The sequence below is a fragment of the Sturnira hondurensis genome, unplaced genomic scaffold (genome assembly GCF_014824575.4).
Source record: "Sturnira hondurensis isolate 20B ecotype Veracruz unplaced genomic scaffold, ASM1482457v3 Scaffold0008196, whole genome shotgun sequence".
In the NCBI taxonomy this organism is placed as follows: domain Eukaryota; kingdom Metazoa; phylum Chordata; class Mammalia; order Chiroptera; family Phyllostomidae; genus Sturnira; species Sturnira hondurensis.
In genome coordinates this window covers 17,064,671-17,080,903 of record NW_028080827.1, presented here as the reverse complement: position 1 = coordinate 17,080,903, position 16,233 = coordinate 17,064,671, and the positions used below count along the sequence as shown (strand labels likewise).

Sequence of the window (16,233 nt, the reverse complement as noted above, 5' to 3'; positions counted from 1 at the left end):
CTCCTGCCTTGTCCACGTCAGTGGAGGCCAAGACACTTTATTTAACATCTTGTCTAGTTGCTGAATTGTTCGTTAGGAAACTTGCTGTGATTTCTCCTGTTAATCCTTGTGTTCACAGAGTGATCTTACAGCACTGTCACTAGTGTGCAGCCAGGATGTTCCCTCGAGAAGCGACTGTAGGCTGAGGACGTTAATAGGACAGACAGCATTAGCATGAGGAGCTGCGGTTCTCCACTCTCTCCTCAACTTTTAGTTTCTGCCAGTTTTTCCCCAACTTTTTGTCTTGAACTTTTCAAATCTACAGAAAAGTTGGGGGAAGGGTGGGCAAGATGCAGCTGTGTATATCCTTAACCTAGATTAGCAAATTATTAAGATTTTACCGTATTTGCTTTAATTCTGTGAGGCTTTGGGGGTAAGGGGAGTGTTTGCCAAACTATTTGAATGTAAGTTGCAGTTATCATTACATTTTATATCAAAATACTTCAGCCTGCATCTCCTAAGAACAGAAACATTCTCATGTAACCAAAACAATAATTTCATAGCCAAGAAAATTAATAATACTTCCATAATAGCTAATGTACACTGCATATCATATTTCCTTCAACTGTCCCCCAAATTAATTTTACAGTGCTCCAGATTTAATCAGGCTTCATGCATTGCATTTGGTTGAAATTCCTCTTTGATTTCTTTCAAACTCTTGGTCTCTGAATTCTTAATCTGTTTTAATTTATAAAAGTCACCCCTGTCTTAAAAGGAAGAAGAAAAGATTTTTTAAGACATATTTGTTATTTGAAGATTCCAGCCGTGTTGTCCCGTAGAATTTCCCACAGTTTGGATTTGTCAGTTTGTTTTCATCACACTTAGATTCATAAAAAACTTCCTTTGGTGAGATTACTACATAGATAATGTTATACAGTATTTATTATATCATGTCAGGAGATAAATAAGATCGGATGGTTCCATTAATCAGAGATGCTAAATTGGATCGCTAGCAGAAATTTCCTTGGGTAAGTCCAAATTTAATGTTGTAGGTTTCTTTAATCATACAGCATCATTTTCATTTTTTAAAGCATGTATTATTAATAAGGACAGTAAATATTTCTAATTTAGTAGTAATAGTGGGCATACGCTGATTAGTATTGTACTTGTCTGTGCTTTCTTTTTTGAATAAATACCCTAAAGACTATTTATACTGAGCATTTCCTCCCACCTTCCTCTCTATGACTGCAGGAAATTTTTACAAATGAAGTGCTGGTAAAGACCCCAGATCTAGAGGGAGATAAGAATAAACATTCTTATAAAAGGATAATAATAGTAATATGAATATTTATTGAGCCATTGCTACATACCATGGCCCAGGCCTAAGCACTTTCTGTAGATTGTCTGCATAGTAACCCAATTAGGTAAGCAGCATTGTGTCCACATTTTACAGATTAGGAGGCTCAGGCACAGAAAGATTGAGGATCTGGCCCAGAGACCCACAGCAAGTAAGTAGTGGAGCTAGGGTTCCAACTCAGGGCTGACTGAGTCCAGAGCCCGTTTCTTACGTAGTGCGCTGTGCTGCCTCCCTTACTGTGCGCCAAGTACTGTACCAGACACTGCCTTATACATTTGCTTGTATAGTTCCCACACCATCCTGTAAGAAACAGTTTCAGCTAAATAAGTTACTTACCCAATGCATATGCTATCCGAACCATTTATTCTATTTTGTGGTTCTCTCCCATGTTTCAGCCAAGATCCTTAACAGCAGAGTGGTTTGTGCAGCGGGGTCCCTTTTCCCACCCCCCAGCACCCACATAAACAGGATCATGTGCTGGAAATGAAGCCAGGTGGCAGAAGCAGCTGCACAAGCAAGAGAAGCCTGTTCGGGTCCACATTAACCAGATGACAGGAGTGAGAACCTTCAGTTACAATTCGGGGACCATCAGTGAGACATGGAATGACACTGAACCTGAAATAAAGGTTGTTGAAATACAACTGGTCTCCCAAAGGAAAGTGTTTCCTTACCGTCTGCCCTCTCACCAGAGAGGACATGGCAGTCTTGTTATTTGAATAATTTCAAACCGATGGTCAAAGCCATGAAGAAACTCCTAAAGGAAAGTTTGATTGCTTATAGTTTCTGATGCCCACTATTGATTTCCTTTGTAGAATTTTTTAGCATCGTCACTGAGTCGATACACAATTACAGCAGAGTGAGAAAAGAGGAGCACAATTAGAGTAGTATGGCCTATGGTGTAGGGTTTTTGCGAGGATTGAATTTACACATTCCCAATACACACATGTGCGCTGTAGTAGAGTCCCTAATTCTAGTCTAGTAGGCCTTCAGTGATTATCATTACATGACTCCATGATAGAATTTTGTGTTCTCACATGATAGGGTCCGGGCACCTTTCCTGAATTAGGACAATTGGCCACTCAACCCAAGAAAACACACATTCCAGATACTGCCTGACCAGTACCTAAGCTAGAGACCAGCTCTCTCTTAGTGGCCCTCTCTGGCGACAGCAGGAGGCTCCTGTTGTCGTGGTGTCTGTCACACTCTGTCTTTCTGTTTCAGGTGGTTAGCTCAACCAATGGAGAGCTGAATGTCGATGACCCCACGGGAGCTCACTCCAATGCACCAATCACAGCTCATGCCGAGGTGGAGGTAGTGGAAGAAGCTAAGTACGTTCATCTTTCAAGGGGCCTCTGAGTCAGAGACTGAAAAATCTCTTATCTGTCTCTTCCTCTCTGTGTGCTGCTCATCTCAGAGTGAATTCCTCATGCTTGTGTCCACAGCTTTCTTGTTCTGAACATTTTATTTTTTGCATGGGACCCTAAGGCTGCTGCTGCCCTTCTTTAGTTCTGATTTCTGGGAGACAGTCACATTTTTCTGGTTCACATGGGGAAGATGACATAGTGAACTAAGAGTCATGGTAGAAGACCTACAATAAATAGTAGTTGTGAGCCTCTTGATGCCCTGGAGCTGCTTGCTCCCTGCGGGACATAACAGTCTGCGTGTCTCCGCAGTAAGCCAGGCTGTGCTGCACAGCGTGGCACTTCTGGTTCTTGGCTAGCCACTCTGCCTATATAGTCCTGGAGCAAGGGTTTCAGGGCCATTGTGTTCTCACGTCAGTGATTCTGGATTCAGAGAGACTCAAATATGTCAGGCAAGAAAAATAGCCTTGTACCTATGAATGAAAGGGTCTTGGAAAGGAAAGGAAATCACACTAATCCTAAGAGGTCAGGGAGGTTACCCCCCCACCACCACCTTTTCTGCTGCTCTTGCATGTGAATGTCTTGCCCCGTCTGTACCACCAGCCCCTTGGCGCGCTCTGCATGCTCTGTGTTTAAACTCTAAGAATATGGGGTGGAAGGTGAGGTAACTGCTGATTCTATTACAAAAGCAACGTTTCTATCACTGTTTCCTTTTTGCCCCAACCCAAATTCAGATCCAGGTTTAACCTGCAAGAAGAAGTGAGGTAGGAAGAGAGAAGTCCTTTACCAATCAGTAACTGCTGCAAGGCCTGATCCGGATATTTATCTTGTAAATCCCTTGAACCATTCAGGCTATCCCAGTGTCCTGTTCTCAGAGGCAGACAACATATTTATGGGGTGAAATTATATCCTAAGTGGTCTCTTGAGCCTCCACATAACCTAAATACAAGCCAGAACCTGCTTACACCTCTGGATGTCAGGCAGTGAGAGGCCAGTCAAGACCTGCTTTCTTCCTTCCGGACGCACTGTGAATGGCAGTCCCTGCTGCCCATCCGTGTGCCGGGCTCACTTCACTTCCAAAAGGTCCTTTTCTTAGAAAGCCAGGACTTGAGGATTCTTACCCAGTAGATAAAAGCAAGTGAGGATGACTTGGACTCTATCCTGTCAAGTCCCTGCGGAATATAGGCAGTTTCAAATGCTCCTCCCCCAGTTTCTATAAGGCCTCTGTCTATGTAAGGATGGCAGGGCGAGTGTTTATACCAGGAAGAGACTATTTTCAGTAAGGAAACATGCTTCCTGTTCTCAGGTACTTTGGAGATTTTAATGGTTTTCACAGTTTTTCAGTTTCCATGACAAAACTCCATTCTCCCAAGAAAACAATGCGGTGCTCCTTCCCTGTGGGTTCTCAACCTTGGCTGCAATTTGGGGTCACCTGGAGCTTGTTAGAAAATAGGAATGCCTGGATCCTGCCCCAGAGATTCTGATCTGATCTGTCTGAATATGACCTGAGCCTCGGGAGTGTGTGAAGTTGAGGTGACTGGAATGTATAGCCAGGGCTGGGAACCACTGCCCTCGGCGTGGTCTGATCCAAACACTGTCTGGGCTCGAAAGACGGCTGTACCCGTTCCCACCCAGCCTCACTTTCAGTTCACCATCGTGTCACTTCGAAGGCTAGAAATTTAGCTCTGGTTTTACTAATGTACTTCAAATGCCAAGATTGAGTGGGCTTTGATCTTATAATATGCCCTATACAGGTTTATCTTCTGAACCCCTTCATCTCATTTCATTTCAGTAAATGTGTACATTAACTGTGTATGTGAGTGTGGTGTTTGTGTCCTGTGTGTGAGATAGGGAGTCATTCACACAAAGGGATTCCAAGCTGGTGTATCTGTTTTGGTACTACCTAAACTCTAGGATGTGAAGTGAGATTAACGTCTCCCCATTTAGCAAAAAAGGGACTGCTGTGTCTCTTCGCCACCAGTCTTAGATCTGGGCCTTCAAGATGTAGAAACCAGAGGAGAGCAATTGTATTTGGCCAAGTGTCATCCAAAAGCTTACAGCTTAGGTCATTTTGTGTACTGACTCCCCTGGTAATGTCATGAGCTCCTGGTCCATCTTGCCCAAAGAGCTTTCAGGGCACAGCTGTGTTTTTCTTGTTGGCCTTCCGTGTGTGTTGGGGGAGAGTAGGGCAGAGCCTTGGGTTCCCCTGCTTACTCACCTGCGTGGGAAGAAGTCGTGGCTAGAGCAGAGGAGCACAAGGCGCCCCAGCCCGCCTCATTACGTGCAGCTGTGAGGCCATTTGTCCTGCTGTGAGGGGGGGGCTGTTTACTGTATTAACATTCAACTAGGGTACTGGGCAGACTCTGAAACCTTCACTTCCAAGCTCTTAATTTGGGTTTCCTTACCCAGCTTGTTTTGTGTAAAGGAGGAGAGAAATTCAGGGTCTTAGTTTTGGTTCCATTTACAAAATGAACATCTAATTTCCTTTTTCTCTGGCTGCAGGACACATGTCCTTNAGAGCAGAGGAGCGCAAGGCGCCCCAGCCCGCCTCATTACGTGCAGCTGTGAGGCCATTTGTCCTGCTGTGAAGGGGGGGCTGTTTACTGTATTAACATTCAACTAGGGTACTGGGCAGACTCTGAAACCTTCACTTCCAAGCTCTTAATTTGGGTTTCCTTACCCAGCTTGTTTTGTGTAAAGGAGGAGAGAAATTCAGGGTCTTAGTTTTGGTTCCATTTACAAAATGAACATCTAATTTCCTTTTTCTCTGGCTGCAGGACACATGTCCTTGTTTAAACTTGATTCGAAGGGTAGTGAGGCAAGGCTGCTTTTTGGTTGACTAGGAATTTTGGGTTATCCACCGACTTTAGCAAATACAAGTGTCATTTCCCCTGAAAATTAACAAGCATGGGATTAGGCTCTTCTCTGGCAGTTACGCCTGAACCGAGAGCAGTGGCCCTCCTCACTCTGAGTCCTGTCCTCACAGATAAAGCGTCTCCCGAGCCTCCTTTCCTCACTGCCTTGGTCAGGCCCATTAGACTTGCAGAAAGCCTTGGGACTGCTCTTTCCCTCTGAATAGTTGCGAGGTTAGCTTTGCAGATTCCACACTAAGACTTCATGTAGGTACCAAGTGGCTTGGCTTTGGTGCTTGATTGAATTCTCACAGGCAGGATCACGTGCTCCTTTTCTGTCACCTTTCTGGAACGTGCCCAGGAAGGGGGTACCCATGAGCTCTCTTCCTGCTGGGCCTTACCCCTCGCCAAGATCCAGCTCCCATCATGGTGCTTTTATCAGGGACCTGCCCCCTCTACTGCTGTGTGGGGACCAAGTGGCCTGGGCCTACTCACCTTACCGTGACCAAGGAAGAACTAAACACAGACACAACATACTGCATGTTTGCATGGCTCACAGGGAGTCGCTTCCATCTCACGTCTGTGGACTAATATCTCTTTCTCTCTCTCTTCCTTTCTGTGTTTTTCTCTTTACACACTCTGTAGCTGCCTGAAAATGCTCAACCTGTGGTGAGTCCCTCTCTCCAGTCCACATGCTAGGGGAGCGGACCAGACTAGGCTGGGATTGGCAAAGCCAAACAAAGTGCCTCAGGAACACTGAATGGCTTCCCTGTGCCACCTTTGCCATAACTGCCCAGACTAGGGAACTAGGTCCATGAGGTGGGATGGGGCAGGCCTGTACCAGGACTTAATCTCTTCCGTCTTCCTTTCATAGTCACCTCATTGCTGCCTCCTCCTGTCAAAACAGTATCTATCCCACAGCATTCAAAACTGTCTCTATTTCTAGATGAGTGAATTGTTTTCTCAAATTAATGCAACCAGATATCAGACAGAGAGGGACAGGGTTAGGAGGACGAAGTTTCTACTACCTCAGTTGTTTAGATTATTCCTCACAGCCCCACGGACAGTTGTTGCCAGATAATCACATTCTGCAGCTTGGGCTCTACCTAGAAATCAGCTGCTTTGAAAAAATCTGTGACTTTTTGACTCAGCTGGGTCTTCCATGTTCAGAATGTGAGTCTCTCAAAAAAAAAGAGCATTCCTTTGGGGGAGAGATGGATATTTTGTTGTCTTGGGGTTTTTGTTTGTTTACATTTTATTTATTGCCCCCCCTTTCCTATAAGAAACTATAGTAGGCCAGTGGCTGATTGGCCGGTGAGACACCGGAGCCTCACTCTCCTGAGCTCCTAGAATGCGTTCTTTAGGAACAGTGTGAGGTGTACACGGGGGAACCCCAAAGAAGCCTGGTTTGGTGAGGCACATTCTTGCTACGAGACAGGGCCCCTCCCCAGCTCTCTTCCTGGACACTGCCCGTGACCTTCCAGGTGCTCCTTCACTAGGTCAGTCTGCTGCAGCCTGGAAGTGTGACTCTCCCACGTTGTCTGCATGCGTGGGGTCCCATTCTGTGTGGTGGTAATGGCCTGTCAGACTCTGGGACTGCATTGTTTCTCTTCATCTTCAGTGACTGGGTTGGGCACCGGTTTCCCAGCCCTAAGCCAAGTTGCCCGTGGGGTTTCCCAGGGACAGGGATGTATTGGAGGTAGCAAGTGGTTTTCATGGAGATAGATTTTGTAGTCTCACAGTATTGAGAAATATGTTGGGCCTATTTAGCAGACATGATTGAGTCTGTGTGATCTGACAGTGTTGTGGCCTGGTTTTTCCTGTAAGATGTCAGTCATGTGATTCTCACTACAAATACAGGGCCCATGGTGTGCTCATCCAACTCAGTGCTCGGAACTCTAGGACCTCCTAGAGTCCCAAGGCCCCCTCCCCAAAGAGCTTTGGTTCTATCTCACTGGAGAGGTAAGACCCAGAGACTTGAAAGGACATGTGGTTCTCCAGGGTATTTACGTCATTACACAGGGGAGGTCGCTGTGGACAGGATAGTGGAGGAAGACTTCATGAGTACTGTGGGACGTGAGCCAGATATTAGAGCACGGGAAGAATGTCCAAGAAGAGCAAAGAAGAAAAGCGTAGCAAAGGAACAGGGGAAGGGAGAAAGCCAGGATGCGGTAAGAGGACGTATCTTTTGCACCAGCCAAGCCACAGCCCTCATCTCCCCCTTCTAGACTAGTCACTGCCGGAACAGGGGTGCACCCTATTCCAAAGGCAGGAGTTAAGGGGGTGTGCCAGAGCTATGGCTGTGGCCCCTGTGGTCCCACTCAGCAGCCTGATAGAAGAGGCAAGTAAGTGGCTCAGAGGCTCGGGGGAAGAGCACTTGGTGGCCTGTGAGCAGGAAGAGTAGATCAAGTGTCACTGCAGCGTGTTAGGAACTTCTGGTCATCCAATCAAAGAATCAGCTGGAAGGAAACCTACAACCCGAGAAGAGTTCATTGTGTGCCTTCATTCTCTTCTGATAGTAAGACATCTGCACGGAGCCAGTCTGGGTTTAGTCTGGTTTTTGACCAAGTTTCATGGGTCCTGTTTCTTGTGGAAAGAACTATTAAAAGCTTCTGCTACTGTTAAAGCTTTAACTATATAGTAACCAGCAAAAATTAACATAGGGCCCTAAGCCATAGCTCACAGTCTCCTCCAATCAGGTGAGCTGGACACTGCACATCAGGCTGCGATGTACTTATAAGCATTCATTCATTCTTATAGCTCGCCTCAGAGGCGGCAAAAAAGAAATACCAATAGCATTGCAAACTTTGTTGTGATTCCTCTTACTTAAAGACAAAATCCAGTTCGATTCCCAGTCAGAGCACATGCCTGGGTTGCAGGCCAGTTCCCGGCAGGGGACGCACGAGAGGCAACCACACATTGATATTTCTCTCCCTCTCTCCTTCCCTTCCCCTCTAAAGATAAATAAATAAAATCTTTAAAAATTTTTTAAAAAAGAAACTTCATTGAGTCATAAAAAGTTGGTTTTAAAAAACCATCATCTTAGCACCCTCTAAAAAGAGTAAGAATAGAAACTGGCTTCAGTGTTGGTGGCCCTCTGAAAGTCATGGTTGTGGGGACAGGCAACTGACGGAAGTCCCAGTGCTCCCATGGGGCCTGACCTCTGCCCTATTCAGTACTGATCTCTGGACACCTGACTTGGAAAATCTCTGCCTTCTAAAGCATATGTGTCCAGATAAAGATCGTTTTATTTAAAAGAATGCATTCAGTCTCCAATACACATGACGCTTTGTTTAGTACCTGTGTTCATACCCATCAGTAGTATTTCACAAATGTCATTAATACTCTTAGAAAAGCTTAAACCCCCTTAAGAAGCTCCTGTTTCCAAAGTCCATGTTTGATTCATTCAGATATTGTTAAAGCCCATTATGTCTGTGCAGATGTTTATTTTTGCATTCTAAGAAACATTCTCCAAATTTTTAATAACTACCTCAGTGGGTGTAGGAAATACCAAGGGGTCTGGCTGAAAAAGGAGGGAATCTTAGCTACAGTGGAGAACTTAGGGGTATAGGAAGTAAGCAACAGTTCTTTATTTCCACATGAATGAATATTTCTAGCATTGACCCTGGAAGGATTGGAAAAGCGACTCAAAGATAATTTTCTCAGAAAAGCTTTTCTTTCAAGGGCCCAGCAAACCTGAATTGTACTTCCAACTTTACTCCCCTTTCTCATCACGCATCTTTGACTCATCCATCACCTTCTGCCCCTCACATTCTCATTTCCCATGTGTCAGCGTCCTGGAAAGGACATATCTTTTGCGCCAGCCCTGCTACTGCCCTCATCACCTCCTTGTGGACTGGTCACTGCCTGAGCAAGGGGTGCTCCTTATTGCAGGGACAGGAGTAGGGATGGGACACTCAGGCTTAGGGATGTGCCAGAGCTATGGCTGTTGCCTAGCCAGCAGCACTGGGAGGGCTCATGGAAGGAGCAGGCCCCAACCACCACCCTGAACAGGGCCAACCCCATAGCCCAGAGTGACACAGCAGCAGCAGTGTCGGAAGCTAAGTTGAGGAGGACCTGCCACCTGGGGCCTCCTTGCAATCTGCTCCTGGGCCATGGCATTGATCTTCTCTGAATGAAGAATGGGCTATGCTGATTTCAGTCAGGATATCTGGTCTCACGGGTCTTATCAGGACTGCTTCTGCCTGTTCCAAGTAGCTCTGTGGGAACAGGGATGGGGATAGAGAGGATCCTTATGCCTTCATTGGTAGCATCGTGAGATCCTCCTAGAGTTCCAAACATTATACTCTCCATGGGATTTGTTTGCCTTAGTTTGGCCTGTATACCTGCTGACCACTGCAGTTTCATTAAATAATTTTGCCCTCTATATCAAGGGGCAGACAATGCAGCCTATTCATATGCAGCCCTGAGGACTGTCAGCCTTGGTTCTACAGAAGGATGAGGCATCTGGGCAGGGTGTTAGACTAGGAAATAAGCCTTCTTCATTCTCCTTCCAAAAATGCTTGTTTTTGCCCTGCCTAGGCCTCAGCATTTTGATAATTAGGTTTGGTAGCTGCAGAGTGAAATGCAGCAGCTATTTCCCTCGGCTTTCCCTGGCAGACACTGCTTACCGCCTCTAGATGTGCGCTGTAGATGGTGGGTGGCGCTCGGGTGGGTGTCAGGGAGAAAACTCCACCCCCTGCAATAAGCAGAAGCAGGCAGAAGTCTGTCGAAAGCTGCAGGCCTCTTACACTGACTTGCAATGTTCCTTGTGCTTCAGGTGCTGCTGTTTCTTTAAGAGGAAAAGGAAGAAGACTGCTCAGCGCCACAAGTGACCAGTGCCTCCCAGGAGTCCTCAGGCCCTGGGGACTCTGACTCGATTGCACCTGCAGCTCCTGCCATTTTCATTGGAAAGGACTCCCCTGTCGGGGAGGGTGGAGATCCAAACCAAAACCAAGAAAGCAGATGCCCCCCGAAGGAGCCAGTGTGGGGCACCAGGGCCCAGTGGGTCAGTGGCTGTCCCCACCTGCTTACAGCTCTGAGCAGGTCCCAGAGCTGCTGCGCCTCCACTGCTTGCCCTTGGGGCCACCTGGTTGACTCTCCTTCCTATTGTTTACAGTGAAGGTGTCATTCACAAAAACTCAAGGACTACTGTTCTCTCCTCCCTTTAGTTTACTCCTGGTTCTTGCCCCACCCTCAGTCCTCTCCAGCACTAAAGCTAGTGAGTGTGAAGGCTTTGTCTGCCGAAGGAGCTCAAGAGGCTGGGGTGCAGCCACGAAGGTAGGAGGAAGCTGGCAGGCCTGAGCTGGAAAAGAACCTTCTCCATCCACCAGGTGTATTTGACAGTGTGTCTCCCTCTTCCTCTGTGCCTGCGCAGCCTCCATCCCAGCCAGCCAAGGGGTGCGGGGTACCCCATCCCTCCCTCCTGTGAAGTGACACTGTAGGACACAAGCTGTGAGAAATCTGCAGTCTACTGTCCCCATGTGTTGGCGTTCCTAGCTTTCTTGACAAATGAACTCTATTCTCCGGTCAGTGGTAGAACAATGCAAATTGTTCTGAGCAAAGGAAAAAAACCCTGACTTTATTGCACTTTTTTTTTGGTTTTTGTTTTTTAACAGAAAACATGGCAGATGCATATTGTGTCTGGTTATATTGGGAGTTTTATTTTTGTTTCTGTTTTGAGGGGATGGGGCCAGCCAAGCCATTCAGAGAGAACATGAGTGCAGAGGACATTCTCTGTGGAACGAATTGGGTCGGCAGCACCCAGAAGAGAAGAAGCCAAACTCGATGTCATTCTGAGGACACACTCAGATTGGCAGGGAAACATACTTGAATTTTCATTCATCTTCTCAACTACTGAGCACTGTCCCTACCAGAGCCCCTCGACCTCACCAGCCTGCAGTCTGAACAGCCCGCTCTCCAGCATGGGGGAGGGGCCATCCGAGCCAGACTGGGCCGAGGACCTGGCTCATCCCAGAGCAGGAGATAACTAGAAAATCTGAACATCTGTTTCCTCCACTGCCAGGGACTTCCAACTAGAGAGCCATGCGACCTCCTTAGCAACGTAGGGGGCAAAATTAGTTATGAAGCAGCCACCACCATATTGCCACTAGTGGACAAAAAGAGGAGGAAAGTGAACCTGCCTTCCACCTGCCAAAGGAAACTCAGGATTTGGCATCATAGGGCCAGGAAATAAAATTGGAGTGGAGCTGAGTTACAGCATTTGGCTGTAACCAAGCACCTGCAGACTGTCTCCGAGCAGGTCCACAGTAGCCGGCTGAGGACTCAGTTCATGGGGCTGTAGGGCGCAGGAGGGAAGATTAGTTGGTGCTGGAAAATTCCAAGGGAAGGGAGTCTGAACTTTCAGAACTGAAAGCTCTGAAATTATCTTCTCCGTTGGACATACATTCTTAACAAAGATGGCCACACAGCTAGAGCATGTTCTCCCTAGTAAACGCTGCCTCCCCTCACGGTGTGGTCACATGGCATAGCCCCGTGAAGGGTCTTGGTTCCTCATTCACTGCTTTAAAATTATGAGTGTATGGAGTCAGTCTTCACGTGCTCAGTTTTCATTTGAGTTCAGTGGCTTATTCAGTGACCTCACATTCCAGATGTGATAGAGGAGAAAGGATTGTTTGCATCAGGGAACAAGGTCTTGTATCTGGGAATGGAAACAGCTAAGCATGCAGGACAGTGACTGGTGACTTAGTCTGGGGGGTTTGAGAACACAGAAGTCACTGCCCCTGACTTGAGGGGTCGGGCTGTCATTTGGACTGCAAGGTGTGGGGTGCTTGCTGCTTGCTGCTTGCTGGTGTGTGGAGCAGAAGGAGCAACAGCATAAAACAGTTCATGGGCTTCTCCTGTCCCGTCAGGCCTTTGCCAGGAAATATTATTCCCCTGGCTTCAAACCCACTTTGCTTATGTAAAGATTGTAATCTTCCATTTCTCTAAAAAATTTTCCTGTACACAAAACTGAGCAGAGGGTGTCACACCCCCTTCCCCAGGATTTTGAATATTGGGATTTGTTTCCTTGACATTATCTACTAATTAAGGTGTGATCACGGAAACTTAGTTTCTTAATTGGTATTTGGGTGACTTTAACTTCCTGTATAGAAACGTTTTCATACCTGTATAGAAAAAGCCTCGCCTCCCAAGAGAGGGCAAGGAGAAGTGGTGGCAGAGCCTGGACCTGCTGGCACTCCGCACCCCCACTAAGTGCCTCCCCGCCCCCCGCCCCCACAGGAAAGCCAAGGCAGTGACCAGCTCTGCTGCAGGGCAAGCCCCCCTTGCAGCTGGGTTGTGACTTCTTTGGTCTTAAATTTTTTAAAGACTAGCTCTTGAGGGGTTGAACCTGAGCAGTTGTGGGGGGGGGGGCTTCTTAATGTATTGTTTTCTGTGCCCCCACAAATCTCTTACTAGAGATACGGTTTTCATGACAGAAGTGAAGAGCCCCAGGCCCATCTGACATGCAGGACAATGGTGATCCTTCCGGGGCCGCTGGCACTCCAAGTTGTTTCCAGACCCCTGAGAAATCCTACTGTGATTTTCTTTAAAATTAAAATAAATGACTACGTAAGGAGTAATTTGGCCAAGATTTCCGTTCCCACCAGCACCTCAGGGCTCCCTCCTCTGCTCTGTAGCTGCAGTTGCTTTGCTGTCTGCCTTAGCTAGGTCCGTGGGGTTGGGCACTCCCTCCACCCACCCAGATCCACTTGCCTGGTAGGGTGTGAGCTTTCTCCACTTTCATGACCATGATGCCTGGAGAGCTTGTTCTTTGGGACTGATGCAGTTATTTCTGAGTTAAGCACTAACAGCATCTGTTCATTTTTTTTTAAAAAACCTGTAATATTACTCCATTGAGAGTTCTCCCAAGTCTTACAGTCCTTCAGGCATTGCAGATTGAGGCAGGCAGGCTAGGACTCCACCCAGGCACAAAGGGTCCTTCCGTTGTGACCAGAGCATGACGCGCAGCTGTGAAGTCAGTATGTAAGGGTTGGTCACTTGCAGTGCGCACCTTGGCAGTGCCCACTGACCCCACCCCAGACTGCTGTGTGAGGGCAGGCAGCGCAGGCCAGCAGCCAGAGTGCTTTCCTCACTGCCTTACTTACTGCACTTACCGCTCTCCCGCTGTTTGGGTCTAGACAGCTACAGGTTGGGTGACTGGGCTGGCCTCTAGTTAGCTCCACTTTGGGATGCAGGGGCAGCAGGAGACAGCAGGGTCCTGGGGTTTACTGTGGAAGTGTTGAATGCCTGTTAGTTTTTGAAGTGTTGAATGCCTGTTAGTTTTCAATGAAATACAAGTATGTAGAAACAGCCCCTGCCATTAGCCAAAAGAGGTGTCCATTGCCTTTAAAGTAACTTCCAATTTAGTTCACTGGAAATGTACAGTAGTGGTACATATTCAGTGTTGATTCTGTTAGTAATCACTTTGAATGTTAAAAATATGCAGTGATGGTTTGTAATATCAGAGTGGTTACTAAAGATCTTAGCCTTAACTTTTTATGCAAAAGAGATAACTCTGTATGTACCCCTTTCCAGTGAGCAAGCATGGCCTGCATTTTTTAAAAATAAGTAATTCCATAGCAGCCTGGACAGCATCTTCTCAAAAGAACTTGGTCATTCTTCTGACGCATCTCTCCCCAGTCCACATGCCTCCTGTGTCCCAGTTACCTCTTCCGTACTCATATCTAAACCCATTTCCCGTTCCCAGTGAGTTGCCCTGACGTTATCTCCAGTGTCGAAGCCACCACGTTAGGGCCAGAGTTTCTCAGACTGGGAGCTTGCAGCATCATACATATAGCCAACATTGCCTTTGCCAGTTCACTGCCACCATCCCCACATTGCCCTGGGGTGGGCAGATGAATTCCAGAAATGCTTAGGGAGCCAGAATAACTAGGCACACCATCTGCTTTGGCCATGTAAGTAACAGGCACTTGTCTCTGGGGTTCTTGCTTTTGCTGATTTCAGGGCTCGGGGCAAGTTCTTCTAGAGGTTGATGGACAGTGACTCTCAGTCTTCCCCGTAATGGGTTGGTAGGAATCAAAATGGGGTTCCTAAGGTTCTGTTTTTGGTGGGAGGGTGGGGGGCGGGTAGTGGTGTTGATTTTGTATCTGAATAAAGAGGAAACCTTGGCCCTTCTGAGGGCTTGCAGAGTTTTGAGCAGTTTTTTAGCCACAAATAAGAAATCTTGGAAGTCTGATCAATCAATCAAGCAGTCTTAACACATTTTCCTGAACTGCTTTTGCAGGTGACTAAGTGCAGAAGGATAGGTGTCCTCATTGTATTCAAAGTAGTGAGTAGGTTCCCTGGATCTGGACTGTAGTAGTTAACATGTTTCTTCAAAAAGCAACCAGGAAGTCCACTCCAGTATTTGTAGGTCAGCTTACAAAGAAAAGTGAATGTGTACTCCGTATATTTCTAGTTTGATTACCAAACTTGATGTTACTAAGAAACCTCAGTTCAGTGGACAGTTTATTTCACTAGTTTCTTTACTCCTCACAGTCATCTTTCTGGTGCCATCACCACCTTCAAAGTCTCAGTGCAGAGGGTTGGTTCTCCATGGTAATAGTGGAGGGTGCAGTGGTCCCATTAACCCCCGGGACAGCTGTCCTGACTGCCCCCACACCCAGAAACCCCTCTTTCAGGGCAGGCGAGGCATTTTCAGTGTTCCTCTTCATGAGCTCCAGACCAAATCCCAGGCCAGCCCTTGCATTGAAAGCTTTTTTTCTTTTTTCTTTTTTCTTTTTTTGAGGCTTATCAATCTGTTAGGAATGTCTCAGGAAAGATGAGCCATTTCTTTGGGGGGAAATATTTACAGATGGTTGTGTGTGATTGCGTTTGTGTACTTGTGTGTGTTGCTCATTTGTGCGCACTTCACTTTCATAAAAACTCAGCCCAGGCTGCTGGGACCATGTGTTCCTGAATTTCTAGGATGTAAACAAATAACAAGTGAGCTTCTCAAATTAATGTCATGGCAAGCTGGCTCTGGGAATGAGCCCCATTTATCAAGCAGAATAGTAAACAGCAGGAAAAAAGATGAAACCAAAAATATATAAGCCCCCAATGGAAAATAATGTTGATTCATCAATTCCTATTGGATATATTACATGCTCTAATTTATTATATTATTATTTTGTTTGTTTCTTTCATCTTTGCCCATTGTACTTTTAAAAAGATGTTGGGATGTTGGTTGCAGTTTTTTTAAGACTAGATAATGTATAAATCAGCTGTGGAAATCAGTTTTAATTGATGTGTGGATGTGTCTGATCATTGTTAAATACTTTTTTTTTTTTACCTTTTAGATGTGTAATGTTGTTTCATAAACTCTGGCACTGGTCACAAAGCTCAGCTGTGAAAATGAAACTTGTAGTATTTTTAAACATGAATGTCAATTTCAAGTGTATTTGAAATGATTCCTCCAGGAGAGAGATTTGTTACATCATTAGGAAAAACTCCTCTGTGGAGGAAGTAGCCTTCTTTGGAGAAAATGGAAAATGGATCTTGACGTTGCTATCTCAGAGTAGCCCATTTCCTAGGGCACCATGGAAAACACAAATGTGATCTTTAAGTATACCTCTTCCCCAGTTTGGGGAGGAAAGGACTCAGTTTGCACCCTTTTTGTATGTAAAATAAAATGTCTTACCTTTCTTGGCTAATTTTGCTTGTTTGGATTTTGTCTGGTTTT

General features: G+C 46.2%; 1 protein-coding gene across 1 annotated transcript in view; it reads left to right on the top strand.

The window, feature by feature from the left end:
• Window positions 1–16,204, top strand: part of CSNK1G1 (casein kinase 1 gamma 1) — a 154,283-nt gene extending 138,079 nt beyond the window's left edge. The window contains exons 12-13 of the mRNA XM_037054106.1: window positions 2,558–2,664; window positions 10,330–16,204. Of these exons, the coding sequence (XP_036910001.1) occupies window positions 2,558–2,664; window positions 10,330–10,384 (162 nt within the window). The 3' untranslated portion in view covers window positions 10,385–16,204. The remainder of the gene's footprint in view (window positions 1–2,557; window positions 2,665–10,329) is intronic.
• The last annotated feature ends 29 nt before the right edge of the window (window positions 16,205–16,233 follow it).